This window comes from Bubalus bubalis, chromosome 24 (genome assembly GCF_019923935.1).
Source record: "Bubalus bubalis isolate 160015118507 breed Murrah chromosome 24, NDDB_SH_1, whole genome shotgun sequence".
Classification (NCBI taxonomy): Eukaryota; Metazoa; Chordata; class Mammalia; order Artiodactyla; family Bovidae; genus Bubalus; species Bubalus bubalis.
Genome location: NC_059180.1, coordinates 7,791,795 through 7,808,829, shown reverse-complemented (window position 1 = coordinate 7,808,829; position 17,035 = coordinate 7,791,795). Strand labels below are relative to the sequence as shown.

The window sequence follows — 17,035 nt, the reverse complement described above, 5'->3', positions numbered from 1 at the left end:
AATAGAGGTGTTAGCTCTCTGCTGACTCGGGGTGGTGATTATGAGCAGCCCTCTGTTGCAGCTTCGCTGTAGCGAGGCCTCTGGGGTCTTTGCCCCTGCACTCACCTGGCCTAGGAAAACGGCTCTCATTTTCATCCATCTACTCTGTTCTTGTCGCCGCTGTTCTCCCAGCCTCTGAAAGTTGCACCCTGCTCCCTCCTGCTATCAGTTAGGCTCTTTAAACTTGTGGGATTGGGGTCCTGGACTCCAGTGGGACCTGACTTCTGACTCGCTCACTGTGAGCCCTCGGCTCAGCTCTGTTCTCTCTCTACATCTCTCTTTTCCCCTTGTAAGATTACCAAGTTGGCTAGGGCAGTTGCAGAAGTTTCCCTTTGCTCTGACAGGGCTGTGTTGGTCAGGATTTGGTGAGGGCCCCATGACTCTCCAGAACCGCCTTGTTCCACTGGGACCTGGGACACAGTGGGCGTTTGGATCGTACTGCACACTGAGCCTGGCAGCCACCCAGGGGGGCTTGGGGGGATTATTCTCATCTTACAGAGATAGAAAGTAAAGCTCGGAAAGGGGACTCGATGTGCCCCTCAGTGGGTGCTGGCAGTGGGGTCCCCAGGCTCTGTCTGCATCTTAAGCGTCTTGTACTGCACATGCTCAGAGGGTCCCCCGTGGGGAACTGGAGGGAAGCTTTGCATGCCTTGCTGTCCTGCCTCCTAGCTCTGCCCCTTGTCCAGGGCTGTCCAATCCTGTCCGAATAGATGAGAAATCTCTGTCTTGTGTTCTTACCTCCACTTGGAAGCTCCTGGAGATGGTTTCTCAGATGGGAAAGGCAGGGAGGGCCTAGTAGGAGATCCAGGAACCCAACAGGCAGGCAGGGGGCTGATAGGAAGGAATTCTCAGAAGGGCACTTCATGGGCAAATGGTGCCCACAGCAGAGAACATTGTGCCAGTCTGAGCTCTTAGCGGACAGCGCAGGGGGATCCGTGACCTCCGAGGCTCTGTCTGCCCCTCAGAGTCCCTGTCATGGGAACCGCTGGATCCTTTCTCTGTCCCTTCTGATCACAGCAGAGAAACGTATGGGGGAGGAGCTGGGGAAAGTCACAGGGGAAGTGACACCGGGAGGCCCCTAGGCAGATGGAACTTTGACGCTTCCTGGTCCCACTTGCTCTGTGGGCTGCCTGTTGGAAGCCTTACCGCCTGTCTGCTTTCTGCTCTCATTCTTGTGGCAGAACCTGCACCTCAGCCTTCTCTCTCAGATACGGGCCTCTTGCTGGCAAGGGGAAGCCCTGCTGCCCTGGCCCTGTTGGGCCCGTGGTGCCCAGCCTGCTGGGTCACCCCTTGGAGCAGCAGAGCCAGGCTTTGGCTTTCCCACTTCCTGGCTCATTGCTCCTTGTTGAGTTGGCTTAGGAGGTGAAGGACGCCTCCAAGGACTGTATCTTCTCCAGGTCGTTCACTTCTAGAACCTGAGAATTGAAGAAACACACTCAGGAAGGGGGTGGAGTGTGGCTTCAAATTAAACAGCTTAGTGGGGCCAAAGCCTTAGCCCGGGTGTCCTGCATGCCCAGCCCTTCCCCCACTGCCTTAGCAGAGCATCCGAGCCTGGTTCCATTGTCCCCTTGGGGCTCACAGTAGACATGGGCAGCAGGAAGCGTAAAGTCCAGAAGTGAAAACCAGTACCAGCCAGTGTGAGATTTTGTGGACCAGAACCAGCCAGCTCCCTGTTGCGTCCACCAGCGGCATCTGTGACCCGAGGCTGGTGGTAGGCAGGGGGCTGGAGCACCTCCCAGAAGCATTTGCCACCAGCGGGTGGCTGCTGGGCTGTTGGCCGTTACGAGGGTAGCACAGCAGGCTGGAGGCGTCCATCGTTTCCTGAGCACCTTTCCAGCTCCTGGCTGTGGCCTGAGCCCAGTGAACCCAGGCCCTGTCCTCGGGGAGCTCCAGTTACGGGCTGTGGACCCTTCGTCTTGTATCATCTTGAACATGAGCAGGGCTGGAGGACACAGTCATTAGGACGAGGAGGGAGTAGCAGGCACCTCGGGCCATCTGCATCAGCCGTCTCCAGTATGGGGCTCCCCACAACCTATACTGGCATGGATTTATTACCATTTAAAAATATAATGGCTTCCCTGATGGTCTAGTGGCTAAGACCCTGAGCCCCCAGTGCAAGGGTCCCTGGTTCAATCCCTGGTCAGGGAACTAGATCCCACATGCTGCAACTAAGACCTAGTACAGTCAAATCAATCAACAAATATTTTAAAAATGAAAAAGTAAAAATATAGTCACACACACATATATAATGGCTTAAAGCCAAGTGAGAGAGTTGGAATTACTCACTGTGGGAAGCAAGACCTTCATTAAAAAAAATTTTTTTTCCTTTATTTTAAACTAATTTTGGATTTACAGGAAAGTTACAAAAATAGTGGAGTTTCCCTGTCTCTTACTTGGGCTTCTTGTGTTCACATCTTTCATGATAACCGTAGTGCAGTTGCCAAAACCAAAGACTCACCACTGGTGTGAGACTATTAGCTAAGGACTTTTCTGATTTTCATCAGTTTTTCTGTGGTGTTCTCTTCTCGATCCATGAACCCACTCTGCATCCAGTTGTCATTCCTCCTCTCCTCCTCTGGATAAAACAGCTCTTCAGTCTTTCTTCATCTTCCATAACCTTGACACTTTGAAAGAGTTACTTTTGTCAAATGGTCTTAATTTGGTTTCATCAAATGTTTTCTCATGATTGGACTGAGGCTATGCTGTTTTGGCAGAAACCACAAAAAGGGTGTTAATATCCTTCTCAGAACATCTTTTCTTGGAGTTCCTGATGATGTTGGGCCCATTACTGATGGTGCTGGTCTTGACCACTAGGAGTGGTTTCTATTGGACTTCCGCTCTCTGGCTACCACAGAGCCCTCATTTCAGTGAAGCTGGTGAGCTCGTAGTTCTTTTAGGATTTGTCTTCAGAGTCTTGGGATTGTCCAGGAGAGCATTTTGTGACAGCCAACACTTCGTTCTCCATACCGTGTAAAAAGATAAGTCTTGTCCCCAGCCGTGTTCTTCCCTGCCCAGTGTTCCCTCCCCTCCCCTGTGCCCCACCTGGAGTCTGACTTTTATTGGTTGATGTTCACAGAGGAAATGCTTTGGAGAGTCGTGACCATCAGACCTCTTCACCCGTCCTTTGAGATATTCTTCGTGGGGATCGTTCCTCTTAAAAAGAAAAACCAGAAGCCCTCAGTGCAGAGGCTGCTGCGGGAAGTGAAACCGCAAAGGGGCCTCGGCAGCACCAGGGTCTTCCTCACTTTCTGCCAAGTCAGCTCCTCACATTGAGCTCTGTCCCCTTCTTCTCCCCAAGTGCCTCCCTGCCCAGCGGTCCAGTGAGCAGCCCCCGGAGCGTCCCCGCCACGGTGCCCGTGAAGATGCCGAAGCCCAGCCGGGTCCAGCAAGCCCTCGCAGGTAGGCAGGTGGTCTCCGGTCCAGTCATGTCCGCCGGGGTGGGACTTGCGGGTGGGGAATGTGTGGGGCAGGGGGAGGAGATTGTGGGGAGGGGGTCTTCTGACCCTTGGTGTTCTTGTGGAAACCCACAGGGGCTCCTTGGGGGGGCAGCGCCTTTTTTCATTGATGGTGACGGGCCCCCCGTGAGTGAGCCTGGGTGCCCCCTCATTTGTCTCAGTGTTGAGGGGATCATACCTGATGATGTGGGTGCACAGTGCCGACTTTCTTCATCTTTTACGTTTTCACGTCACCTTGAATTACGGTTCAGGAGTCGCTTTTCTGTTCCGACATGCTTTAGGCATTTCCCTGCAGGGGCCCTTTGGGGAGCTCCTCCACCTTTGTTGGCTGGAGTTCACGTTCTGAGCAAGTGGCTTTTGTGTCTCACTAGGTCGTATGTTAACCCTGCCCCTTTGAACTGTTTTCAGAGTTCCTTCTGTGGGTGTTGGGAAGCCACTGAGAGTTGTTTTTTAACTTAGGGGGAATGTAAACTGTGGCATGAAGGTGCACCGAGGCGTCCGGTGAACCGCCGTCATTTAGAGGCGGAGGCAGGGGAGGAAGCTAGCCCGTCTGTGTGCTGGGTGAGTCACTGTGATAGCGCAGGGCGGGCTGGAGAGGCCCAGGCTGGAGGCAGAGAGGCCGTGTGGGCCCAGGCTTCGTGCCCCAGGCCGGCTGACCACTGACTAGGGCCTTGGCAGTGGATGGAGGTGAGGGCTTCTGACTCAGTGATTGGACTGGTTGTGAGATGGAAGGAATAGAGTGAGGCCTGGTGTGTGCTGCCGACAGCGAAGTCCTCGTGACTAAGGAGGCGACTCATTTCATCCCAATAGCAGCTCTGTGGGGGAGGAACTTTGATTCTCATTTTACATTTGAGGAAACTGATGCGCTAAGAATTCCAGAAACCTCCCAAGGCCAGGCAGCCAGTCCTGGACAGAGTGGGATTCAGCCCCAGGCCTTGTTGGCCTCAGGATCTGGGCTCTTCACTATGACACTGTGCTGCTCCCGAGTCTGGTGGGTCCATGTCTGTGGCTGTGGCCGGTGGAGCTGTCCTGGAGGCGGGGGAGTTTGGATGGGCAGCTCAGAAGAGCAGTGTGGGGTGGAGTAGGGGGCTGTCTGCCCGCCCATGAGTGTGTGAGCTTACAGAGACTGGGTGGACCACCAGGAAGAAGAGCACTTGAAGGACATGGAAGGACCAGTCAGAGATGTAGTGGAGACAAGAGAGTGGGGCCAGGAAGGGCCCAGGAGGGGACATGCTAACCAGCAAGCCCTCTGGAACACACTCACCTGCTCAGCCATCAGCCCTCTGCTGTGGCAGAGAGAACAGTGAGCAAAGATGACTAGATAGTTCTTGCCCAGTTTAGGTCTTCTCGTGGCATCGCATAGCCCAAGTACTTCAGATTCTGTGTGTGTGTGCATGTGTGCGCATGTGTACATGTACTGCTGGGGGGGGTGTGTGCGCGCGCGTGTGTGTGTACATATACTGCTGGTGTGTGTGTGTGTGTGCACGCGTGCGTACATGTACCGCTGGTGTGTGGGTGTGTGTGTGCACGCGCGCGTGTGTGTACATGTACTGCTGGGGGGGGTGTGCGTGCGCGCGTGTGCATGCATGTACTGCTGGGGTGTGTGCGTGTGTGTGCGTGCACGTGTGTACATGTACTGGGGTGTGTGTATGTGCATGCGTGTGCACGTGCATACATGTACTGCTGGGGGTGTGTGTGTATGCGCGCGTGTCCATGTGTACATGTACTGCAGGGGTGTGTGTGTGCATGCGTGCATGTGTACATGTACTGCTGGAGAGAGGTTGCGGGAGCAAGCCCAGCCTGCAGGTGCCCGGCTGCATTCAACCCTGCAGTCGCTGAAGGCCTAATACCAGCATGGTCCCCTCTACCCGCAGCTCGGCAGTGGTCTGGGTACTGAGGCGCTCTCGAGGCCGGGACCCTCTCCTGGCCTTGTTCTCTGTGTCCGCTGCCACCTTTGCTCTCAGAGCGATCCTGGGGGCGTTTTAACCTCCCGTTTGCTTCTCAGGGAGACAGACCCTGAAGCTCAGGAGTGGGTCCTGGCGAGGAAAGAGTAGACAAGTCAGTGGCGGAACACCGTCCCCCCTGAACGCAGGGCTCTGGCTTGTACTGTTGCTGGGGCGGCTGTGTGGGGCGCCAGGGGACCAGGGACCCTGGGCCCACCCCCAGGTAGCAGGGGCTGGAGAGACGTCTCAGCTGGGCAGTGTTTGTGGTTGTGGTCATGGATCTGGGAGTACTCGTGCCGCTCTGAGGTGAGCACCTGGGCACAGGGGCTCTCAGGCAGGCTCCTGCCAGCAGCCGTGCTGCCGAAGGGCTGAGTGCACCCTGAGCTGGAGGAGGGGCCGCCTCTCCGTCAGCCAGGCGCCTCGGGGGATGGCTTCACTGCCTGCCGCCTGGCCAGGGCCCCTCCCTCAGGGGTGTGGGGAAGAGTGGGCCCCCCAGGCCGGGGCCAGGCTCCCAACCAGCAAGGGAGGAGGAGTGTCTGCATTTTACGCTGCCAGGACCTGCCCAAGGCCGGTCAGCCCCAGGGGAGGGTAACAGCCTCAAAGCCAGGTTAGTAAGGCCAGGGCAGGAGGAGGGTAGGCTGGCCCCTGAGCCCAGTCACTAGATGAAAGGCCAACGCTGGGCTTCAGGAAGGAGGAGTTCGCACGTGTGACCAGGTGTGGGACCTGCCGGGGGCTCTGGTAGACCAAGATGAGAGTAGGAAAAGCTGTGCTTGTCCGCCCTGTTACAGGGGATGTTAGGAGTTTGCGGGGGGGCACATCCCTGAGCCCTTGCTCTTGGGGAAGTTGTGATGGCCCCTCGTGTCCCTCGCCCCATCCTCTCCACTGGATGCCGCTTTTGTGACGTGTTGGCTGCGGGATGACCTTCACACTTTTTCACGAGAAGGCAGACCGGCAGAGCCAGGGGCTGCTTCTCCGCAGGCGTGTAAACTGAGACTCACTGTCTGTGGCTGGGTCCTTCGGAGGAGAAGCGGGTCCTTCGTTAGAAGCAGCAGCAGCGCTGTCCATGCCAGCCTCTCGTGGGGCTGATGGCGTGGCCTCAGGGATGTCCGCTCCCCAGCAGGCAGAGACTGGGTCTCCCCTGTGACCAGGCCCTGCCCTGTGTGGTCGGATCAAGGGAAGACAGTCACAAAGACAGAAGCCCATGTTACGTCTGGTGCTGAGAATGGAGTGGCGTGAAGGAGATGAGCTGGAGGGGAACGTGGCCGTTCTAGATGGGTGGTCAAGGAGGGGCAGCTGGGAGATGGGCTGGTTGATGGGCAGGGTCTGGTGGCTTCTGGGAGAGTAAACCACAGTCAGCACACACAACTCCTGGGTTCCCGTCAGGAATTGTTCTCTTTCCATCTGTCTGCACCCCGTGGCTGCTTGTCATCCAGTCCACCCAATGTTTAGTTCCCAAGGGAGCCACATTGGAGCCCAGGAACAGTCTTGGGATGCTGTGGCATCGCACTGCCTGCTGGACGAGTGCCCAGCGTCAGCCTCGGTGTTCTGATGGGCACTCTGGCACAGTGCGCCCAGCGCTGCCCGGGCCGCCAGCCTCTGCTGCTGTCCTGCGCTGGGCACGTGGGCTCTGCTGAGAACCTCTGTTCTCCGGCGGGGGCCACGGTGGGGCCTGATGGAGCCCAGGGCCAGCTCCCCCCTGGCTGCTCTGGATCACCTCTGGAGAGGGCAGCAGGTCCGCCTGTCCTGTCCACGGTGCCCAGACTGCAGGCCATATTCTGAACACCTGTTAGCTCCCTAAGGGGGTGGCGGAGAGGAAGCCCAGAGCCCCTCTTCAGGGCAGGAGGTCCTTAAGGGACGGGGAGGGGAGGGTGGAGGCCGCTGTGGACCACAGAGTAGCTGAGAGCGTGGCAGGAGCAGTGCCTCCAGCAGGAGGACGTGCTCGGTTCCAGGTCCTTAGGGAGCATGGGTCAGGGTCAGCTAGGGCACAGGCGGAGCACCAGGCTGAGGAGTGGGGCGTCCGCTCTGTAGGCATCAGGGAAGGAGTGACAAGATTGGACAGTCCATTCGGGGCGGCCGCCTGCTGCCGCCCCTCCTGCTGTGGGCCACCCTGTGTTCCCACCATGGCCAGAGGAGCTGTCTGAGCCTCGGCTGAGGGGACCAGAGAAGGGAGCTCCGGCCTGGGGCCTTAGCTGCTCCCGAGGAGAGGTCCCGGGGGCCATGGGGACACCTCGGTGAGGAGGCAGACCCTGGGGCAGGATTCCTGCCTGTTTCCCCCAGTAATGGCTCTGAAGGCACCTAGACAGGCCGGATGGTGCACGGAGAACAGGCAGCACCCCACGGGGGGCCAGGCGACCGGGGGCCATGGGGGCCGCGGGGGCTCGGCCGCGGGAGCACAGAGGGAGGCCCGCGAGCTCCGGAACATCCGCCTTTCCATGGCTTGGCTGCACCCTCCTGTGTTGCCCTCTGCTCTCCTTCCTCGCGCTGGCATGGAGAGGCGACCCCCCCCCAGATCCGCTCTGGACGCGTCTTGGGGTGGTATTCTGCCCTCTGCCCTCCTGAAGCCACGGCCTCCCCACCTGCATGCTCCGGGCACAGGCTGATGGGGTGCTTGTTCAGACCCTCCTGGAACTTGGGGCCGGGCCTCTCACAAGCCGGCATTTCACTGATTGCCGAGCTCAGCCCTGCCGGTCTGGGTGGGCCCTGGCAGCCTCGAGCAGCTGGATTCCCTGGGGAGATGGGCGTGTCCTGATGGCCATCGACAGTGCCACCTGGGTGCAGCTGGGGTTTGTGGCGGTCACGAGCCGGACAGCTCCTTCTAACCTTTCTCCCCTCTCTGCATGTCTGATCTTGCACCCCGTGTAGGCATGACGAGTATTCTGATGTCAGCCATTGGACTCCCTGTGTGTCTTAGCCACGCACCCCAGCCCGCCAGCCCTCCCGCCTCCTGTCTGGCCTCTAAAAGTCACAGCTCAGTTAAGAGATTGAGGAAAATGTCCATGAAAGGTAGTTCCTGCTCACAAATACTCTCTGGCCTCTGCTCAGCCTCCTCCGAGCCTCGCTGCCTCTGACTCTCCCGCACCGGCCTCTCTCCTCTGACCACCTCGGCCCTTCGCCCTCCCCTCGCCTGCGGGGGTCGTGATGGGCTCCGTGGCCCATCCCGCCTTCGGCAGCAAGCCTGGCCCCTGGGAATCCACTCCCCTGTGAGACCCAGAGTTCAGTGCTGCAGTGGAAGCGTGAGGAGCCTGTGCTTAAAGACTCAGTGACTGTAAACATAAGTTCAAGGCAAGACGAGGCTTAGGAGGGGGGACAGCTCTGTCCCTTCCACTGGGGCCACCGTGTGTCTCAGGAGGGGACAGCCCACGTGGGGCTGCTTCAGAGGGGTCCCCAACGACCATGCCATTCCTGTCACATGGCTAGGGGAGAAGGGATTTCAGAACTGTTAGAAGGTGCTGTGCGAGTCTGAAGAGAATTCAAGAGGAGGGGCTGCTGCATAGTAAGTTCTACGCCTGTCATTTAAAACTGGCTCTGCTGCCATCGCTGGGCCAGAGAAGTGACTGCTTCGGGGGCCTTCAGGATGGCGTGAGCAGGGCTCTGGCCCTGTCAGTCCTGGGTTTGCAGCGCTCGCTCACCAGCTTTGTGATCTCATGCCAGCTTCTGCATTCACGAGCAGTGGGCCTCCTACCCGGCAGACCGGTGTGGGAGGAAGAGGAAGTACACACGCAGGGGCAGTGCCTGGCACATGGTGACGGTCGCTCTGATCGAGTTCGCTGCCTCTCTGACCGTCGGAGAAGGGGAGGAGGGAGGCCAGGGAAGGGCGGCCCTATGAGCCCAGCTGCCATCACCTCCCCTGGCCCTGCTCCCTCTTACTCTGCCTCAGGGCTGGATCTGTGGGCAGGGCTGCTTCCTGAGACACTCGGGGTCTGCTCTGAAAACACGGCGTTCAGCAGACCCTCTGGTTTTCCTGGGCTCAGATGTCCTTTCGTGGGGTAGGCAGTCACCTGGCTGGCCCTCTTTTGAGAAAAGTGGATCATGGAGAGTTACCGTCAGTTTCAAAAGGCTGCCTGGACGCGGGGAGGTGGGAGAGGAAGGGGTGCTCAGACAGGCCTTGCCAGAGGGGTTCTGGGGTTCAGCTGGAGACTGGCCTGTCACCAAAGTGGCCTTCTAGACCAGGCTTTTCTAGAAGGTCTCTCCCCTGAGTAGAGTCCCAGGTACTAGGCTGGCCACCTGGTGCTGGTGGGGATCGTGCTTTGGTCTGGCTTTCTCTCCAATGAGCAGAGTCAGGGTCCTTGAGGTCTGTGTCTGGGGTTGTGTGTGCGTGCGGATGGGGGTGCCTGGTCTGCATTGGCTTCTAGCTGCCTCTCAGGTCATAGCAGCTAATGCCTTTTCAGTGCTCACCTCTAGGGCTGGCGTCAGATCCACTTTTTAGATGAGTGACCTGAGACTCAGAGGTGACCTGATCTGGTCCCAGCCTAAGAGCCAGACTCCATCCTGGCCTCACCCAGCCCCAACCCTTCCACTCCCTCCTGCCTGACACCAGGCCTCCTCTGGTCTAGAGGGGGCTCCCGCTATTGAGCCCTCAGACTTGTAAGGCTCTGTAGCCACAGGCTGATGGCTGGGAGCTTGGGCTTACGCCAGAGCCCCTCTGGTCTCAGAGGCTGGGACCAGGAGCTCCCCTGGACTTGAGGCAGGAAGGCCTCCCCACGTCGCCCTCCCAGACTGGGCCGGTCTCCCCGTCCCTCCCTCTGCTCCTGTTTTGCTGCCACTCTGTGACTCTGCTGATTGACTCTCTAGCTGCAGCGGCGGGTGGGGATGGGGTGCTTGTCCTTGGGGTGGGGCTTGTTCGGTGCAGGGCCTCCCCTCCCAGCTTCACGCCCAGGTGCACACAGAGTCGTGGGAGGTTTCGAGAGGAAGAGGCGGGGCGATGGAGCTGTGGGCAGCTGAGGAATTGAGGAGGCGGGTCACTGGCACCCCAGTCCAGGGACAAGCCCAAGAGCACCGTGGTTGGCTGCGGCCGTGTGGCCGTCTCTTCGGTCAGTGTGCACACGGATGTCCCTGCAGGGCGGGCGTGCACTGCACACACAACTCAGAACACTTACTTCTCTTACCCAGACTTTCTTCTGAGAATAATGAAAGTTGAGTAAAATCACCTGGCCAGAACACACTCCAGAGCATTTGTTTAGAAGCTGCACTTTGGCCCTCCTGCATGTCCTCTGAAGCCTGGGTCTGGGCTCCTGAGTGAAGGTGCGCGGGGCCGTGGCTGAGGCCCCGCCTGTGGCTCCTGAAGGCCGTGGCCAGCTGCTGTCTCTGCTTCTCTTCCTCCAGCGCTCCTGGTGCCGCCCCCCCGCCCACCCTGCCGCTGGTGGAGCTCTGGACTGTTCTGCGCCTGGCCTGTTCTCTCCTCTCCTGCACACTAACCTTCCCATCTGAGCCATCCTAACCTCCCTCCTGGCAGCTTGGACCGCTCCCTGTCCTCCCCTCTCATCCCAGCATCTCCAGTTTGTTCTCCTCAGGATACCATTTATGTTCTTCTCTCCTAGGAGGGTCCCCACAGCCAGAGCCAGAGCAGGTGATCAGAAACTACACGGAAGAGCTGAAGACGGCCCCGGAGGAGGTGCGTGTCGCGGGGCCGCGCTGCTTTTGCTTTTGTTTGGTAACGGGTGGCTCACACGAGGCCCCCAGCCTCTGCCGGAAGGTGCCTCGTCCAGAGACCAGTCCTGCCCCGCTGGCTTTGGGGAGGGCCGGCCGGGGTTCCTGCTTTTAACCCCGTCACGGCTTCACCTGACCCGTCTCTGCTGAGTCTCATTTTGGGGCTGTGATGCCACTGTTCTCCAGTTTGAATGGAGAGCCCTGGAGAATCCTGAGGGGTGGGTTCAAGGTCACGTGTGCCGGTTCAGAGCTGGGGACTCTCTGGCCGCCTTCTCCTGCAAGTTGAGAACACAGGAAGCATCTGGTTGGTAAAGGTTTGGACAGAAACTTGGAAGTCCTTCTCACCTTGGACCTCCCCCTCCTGCCCACCGCCTTCACAGGAGTCTGTCTGTCCATCTCTCTGCCCTTGTGCTCACCTGACACGGCTGGGCTGTTTGGCCCCCGGCAGCCTCCCCGCCAGCTGCTGCTGATCACACAGCCAATGTGTGGCCGTGATGGTTTAGTACCCACTGCTCATGCCACCTGCCTGTTGCCATGTTGCTGTGCTTACGGAAGCAAAGAGATGGCCCCAGCCTTTTCTGGAACCAGGGAGGGCTTCCTGGAGGCGGAGGCATCTTATTCTGCCCACAGGAGTCTAAGCAGGAGGGGTGCTTCTGCTTACCCTGATGTGTTAGACAAAGCCCCGCCCCCGGTCATGGCCTTCAGGGCCTCTCGGGACCTGGTCCCCTCCCCTTGGTTCCCCTGCACCCAGGTCACCCCTGCCCTGTAGGTGCACCAGCCCCCGGCAGCAACGCTGGCTCCGCCTCAGGACACTGGACTCTCTCCTGCCTGCCTGTTGCCATGCTTGTGCTTCTGACAGGTTCCCTTTCCCTTGGAGAGCCCAGTGCAGTGGGCCCCTCCCGTCCTTTCCTCTCTGCCGGGCTCCTCTGCCGCCTCCTCAGCCTGGGCTCCAGGCGTCACAGCAGCGCCCAGGCTCGGTGCCACCTGCCGTCCCCTCTGCCGCGGTGACAGTGGCTGCTCTGAGGCTGCAGACGCCGGTGACCCCTTGGTGCCCAGCCTCCAGAATGGAGAGCTGTGGGGTTGACTTGGATTGGGGTCCAGCATTTCCGCAGATGGCGGCTGGTCCTCAGGACTTGCCCTGTGGCGCAGGGGCTGTGGGTGAGCCTGCCCCGTGTGGGGTCTCCCTCCAGGACTGCATCATCTGTATGGAGAAGCTGTCCGTGGCGTCTGGGTACAGCGACGTGACCGACAGCAAGACCATCGGGCCCCTGGCCGTGGGCTGCTTGGCCAAGTGCAGCCACACCTTCCACCTGCTCTGCCTGCTGGCCATGTACTGCAACGGGAACAAGGTACCCATGGCCCCCCGGCCGGGCTGGGGGGATCGGGGTCACCTGCCCGTCCCGGTTGTGCTGCACCTGAGCAGGCGACTGGGGCCTGCCCAGAGACCGCCTTGAGATGTCCGCAGTCCTGTCCTTGCAGCGGAGGGGGCTGGGGGTGGCAGGTGATGCCAGGCTGCCCTGCCTTTGGTGTAATTTAGCCAGAGTGGACAGAGGTCGGGGAGCAGAGAGAGCCAAGGCCCGTGGGGCTTCGTGCCTGGGCTGTCCTCTGTGTAGCGTCCTTCTGCCACACGTACTGGCCAGGGTGCCAGCCTCGCAGTCCTTCCGTCACAGGGTTTTCTGTTCCATTTTAAACATGACTCAGCTGTGTAGCAGAGAAGGCGATGGCACCCCACTCCAGTACTCTTGCCTGGAAAATCCCACGGATGGAGGAGCCTGGTGGGCTGCAGTCCATGGGGTCATGAAGAGTCGGACACAACTGAGCGACTTCACTTTCACTTTTCACTTTCATGCACTGGAGAAGGAAATGGCAACCCACTCCAGTGTTCTTGCCTGGAGAATCCCACGGATGGAGGAGCCTGGTGGGCTGCAGTCCATGGGGTCATGAAGAGTCGGACACAACTGAGCGACTTCACTTTCACTTTTCACTTTCATGCACTGGAGAAGGAAATGGCAACCCAGTCCAGTGTTCTTGCCTGGAGAATCCCAGGGATGGGGGAGAGCCTGGTGGGCTGCCGTCTATGGGGTCCCACAGAGTCGGACACGACTGAAGCAACTTAGCAGCAGCAGCAGCAGCAACTGTGTAGACTTTGGTTTATAAACCTAATTTTTCTACCTGATGCCAGTCTCTTGGTACTTTGACCCTTTAATGAAAATTGAATAATGAGTTTCTGGGGTAAAACTTATCTTTCCAAGAAAATTGCCAAAATTGAATTTCTTTGCAAGGAGTCTGCCAGGGAACTGGGTGACTGGCCCGGGACCCGCTGGGTGACCAGGGAACCAAACCCATGTCCCTGCAGGTCTCTTTCCCATCTAGTCAGCAGGGTGGCTGGCCTGGGTGCCCTCTCAGGGCCACCAGCTCAGTCCACGACCTTCTGCCCTGTCCCAGGATGGAAGCTTGCAGTGTCCCTCCTGCAAAACGATCTACGGGGAGAAGACTGGGACCCAGCCCCGGGGGAAGATGGAGGTGTTCACATTTCAGATGTCCCTCCCTGGCCACGAGGACTGTGGGACAATCCTCATAGTCTACAACATTCCCCACGGCATTCAGGTGAGGGGCATGGCACAAGAGGAGCCTCCTTGGATCTTTCTGGAATTGGCCCCTCTCGGGGGCTTTTCCTGTCCCACTCTGTCCCCCGGGGTCACTGAGGGTGCCCGGCTGCCCAGTCAGACTCCCAGCAATCAGGAGGCACTCATGCTGGGGGCTCCATCCAGCCCTTAGGGTTGTGGAAACCAAGAGATGTCCCCTGCCTTTTCTTGAACCAGGGAGGGCTTCCTGGAGGCAGAGGCATCTTAGCTGGACTTGTACTGGGCAGAAGGCCCACAGGAATCTAAGCAGGAAAAACAAGAGCTTCTGTTGGGCTAGCTGGCTGGCTGGGGAGCCCACAAACAGGAACCCTCGCAAGGGGCAGAGTGCAGGGCAGAGAGGTGCCTGCAGTGAGGCCTGACCACTCTTGAGGGACCAGCTCAGTGGGCTGATCCAGACCTGTGTTGGGTGTGGAGGAGCAGGAACCTCAGCCGCAGGTTCCAGTGGAGACCCAGACGAGAGTCTGGGCTCCTCAGGTTTCTGCCTTGGACCGGGGGATCTCAGCATCCCCCCAGAGCCTCGTTGGCTTGGGAAGATACAGGAGGACAGGATGTCCCTTGGTTTTGTCCAATTATGTGCTTTCCCCTGGTTGTCCTCCAAAGTGACATTGTGCTCAAAGTGAAACTGGAAAAATTAGAAACGTTCTAGACAGCAGTAGAGCCACAAAGCAGGAGGGGGATTTGGAGTTGTACATGGTGTGTCTCCCGGAGAAGGCAATGGCACCCCACTCCAGTACTCTTGCCTGGAAAATCCCATGGATGGAGGAGCCTGGTAGGCTGCAGTCCATGGGGTCGCTAAGAGTCGGACACGACTGAGCGACTTCACTTTCACTTTTCACTTTCATGCATTGGAGAAGGAAATGGTGATCCACTCTAGTGTTCTTGCCTGGGAGAGTCCCAGGGACGGGGGAGCCTGGTGGGCTGCCGTCTATGGGGTCTCACAGAGTCGGACACGACTGATGGGACTTAGCAGCAGCAGCAGCAGCATGGTGTGTCTCCATGGGCTGAGGGCAGAGCAAGGGCCGAGCGTGGGTCCAGCCCTTGCTCTCTGTGTAGCCTGCTGCCATGGTCTCGGGGCCCTGCTCCATCCAGAGAGAGCAGTGGAGGCGCTGTGCGCCCCAGGGATGGTGAAGCAGGCCCTGCCATCCAGTCCAGAGAGCCCTGTGCCCAGAGGGTTGCCAGTGAAGTAGGAGCTTCCGGTCCGGCCTCTGACAGGTCTGGTTTCCTCAGGGACGTGGAGGCCGTTAGGGTGTGTGGTGCCCAGCAGAGCAGCATGGGTTCAGGGAGGGCAGGTGTGGGCAGGCCATGTGCATGGTGGGTCTTTAGAGTGAGACATGAGACAGCAGTTGATTTGGTCACTTGCGTGCAGGAGGAGCCCCCCCTGGAAGGTGTCGGGGTGAGGCTGGGGAGAGGGGGCCCTGTCCCAGCAGCTCTGCAGCCCGCGAGCCCCTCGGCTCCCACTCTCACCATCTGTATTCCTCCTGCAGGGCCCTGAACACCCCAACCCTGGAAAGCCCTTCACTGCCAGGGGGTTTCCCCGCCAGTGCTACCTTCCCGACAACGCCCAGGGCCGCAAGGTAAAGGCCCAGCTGCTGCCCCTGGGAGCAGCCTCTGCGCCCCTGCCCCACAGCTGGCAAGTCTGGCCTGGCTGCCCCTGAGCAGCGGGTGGCTGTTGGGTCGGGAGAGCCGGCTCGGTGCGCACCGGCTCTGCCTCTGCCCGTCTTACTGCAACAGGAGGAGGGGATGAAGCCTGCGGGCTGGCTGGGGCGTGGGCTGCCCCTTCCTGGGGACCTGCTGCAGGTTAGGCGTCCGGGTATGGGGCATCCAGGCAGAGACGACCTGACCACAGGTGCTCTGGGGGGAGGACAGGGGTCTTCCTGCGGCCTAGTGTGATGGGATGGGGTGGAACCTGGGCCGCTTCACCCTGGGTGATGGGGGTGGCCTGTGGAGCCGCCTCTGCACTGAGTCCTGACTTGGGGCTTCCCAGCTCAGAGGAGGAGCTTCCCAGGTGGCTCAGCGGTAGAGAACCTCCCTGCTAAGGCAGGAGATGTTAGTTTGATCCCTGGGTCAGGAAGATCTCCTGGAAAAGGAAGTGGCGCCCCACTCCAGTATTCTTGCCTAGGAGATCTCATGGACAGAGGAACCTGGGGGCTACAATCTATGGGTTCGCAAAGAGTTGGACACAACTAAACAGCTGTGAGAAGGCTGGGGAAGAGCATTCCAGGCAGACAGAACAGCCAGGGTGGTGGCTTTGGGGTGGGGACAGCCCCAAGGGCGCGAAGAGGCTGAGGGAGGTGAGGGGGCTGTCAGGAGTGTCTGCCCTCCAGGCCAGCCCCTGCAGCCAGGGTTTGTTCTGAGCATTCCTTCACAGCCTTCTCCTGCTCCTTCCCCACTGCCCCTTCCCCCCTACCCCCCCACCCCTCCTACACATCATCCCCCTTCCCCTCCCCCATCCCCTCCCCCCACCATCCCCTCCCCCCTCCTTCCCCTCCCCCCTCCATCCCCTCCCCCCTCCTTCCCCTCCCCCCTCCATCCCCTCCCCCCTCCATCCCCTCCCCTCGGGCAGGTCCTGGAGCTGCTGAAGGTGGCCTGGAAGAGGCGCCTTATCTTCACAGTAGGGACATCCAGCACCACTGGGGAGACCGACACAGTGGTGTGGAACGAGATCCACCACAAGACCGAGATGGACCGCAACGTGACAGGCCACGGCTACCCCGACCCCAACTACCTGCAGAACGTGCTGGCCGAGCTGGCCGCCCAGGGGGTGACCGAGGACTGCCTGGAGCAGCAGTGACCTGTGGCCTGGCTGGCCCCGTCCGCCCACCACAACGGCGGGCTCCATGTGGAGTGCAGGTTCCCCATGCCCACCCGTCCCCTTCCCTGTGCCTGCCAGGCCTGGGTATCTGTGGAAACTGGGCGAGCCTGGGAGTCATATGTGTGGGGGCTTCGGATGCCGCTACCTCAGTGTGTGGGCCCCTCCGTCCTCGGTGGGCTGCGTGGGGCCCCCAGTGTCCGGGGTGAGGAGAGGCTGCCTGCCGTGTGCGCCCCCGGGGCAGGCCTGAGTCTGGGTCAGCTTTTCATACCTCAGATGTTCTGTTTGCAATAAATGCCCTAAAGCCAAAGACCGTGGGCCCTGTGGGTTTGCCGTTGGAGAGGCTGCGTGTGTACACGTGTATGTATGTATGAAGGCCAGCCCACACATGTCTTGCTGCATCAGAGAAGGAATGGACCTGACAGGCTTCCTGTCCAACCTTTGTTTCTTCCTAAATGAGACACAGGCTGCGGGGAGGCCAGGAGCCGGGCGCTGACC

General features: G+C 59.4%; 1 protein-coding gene across 4 annotated transcripts in view; it reads left to right on the top strand.

Annotated features, from left to right (window-relative positions):
• The window catches only part of DTX2 (deltex E3 ubiquitin ligase 2), a 36,258-nt gene extending 19,411 nt beyond the window's left edge, over positions 1-16,847 (top strand). For 3 of the 4 annotated variants that reach the window (XM_006057135.4, XM_044936350.2, XM_044936349.2), the window contains 7 exons: positions 3,338-3,438; positions 8,300-8,440; positions 10,975-11,048; positions 12,274-12,432; positions 13,529-13,690; positions 15,213-15,302; positions 16,292-16,847. In XM_006057135.4, coding sequence (XP_006057197.2) covers positions 3,338-3,438; positions 8,300-8,440; positions 10,975-11,048; positions 12,274-12,432; positions 13,529-13,690; positions 15,213-15,302; positions 16,292-16,519 — 955 coding nt within the window. In that variant the 3' untranslated portion in view covers positions 16,520-16,847. The remainder of the gene's footprint in view (positions 1-3,337; positions 3,439-8,299; positions 8,441-10,974; positions 11,049-12,273; positions 12,433-13,528; positions 13,691-15,212; positions 15,303-16,291) is intronic. The other variant, XM_044936351.2, reaches the window with a different exon arrangement.
• Positions 16,848-17,035: the final 188 nt, after the last annotated feature.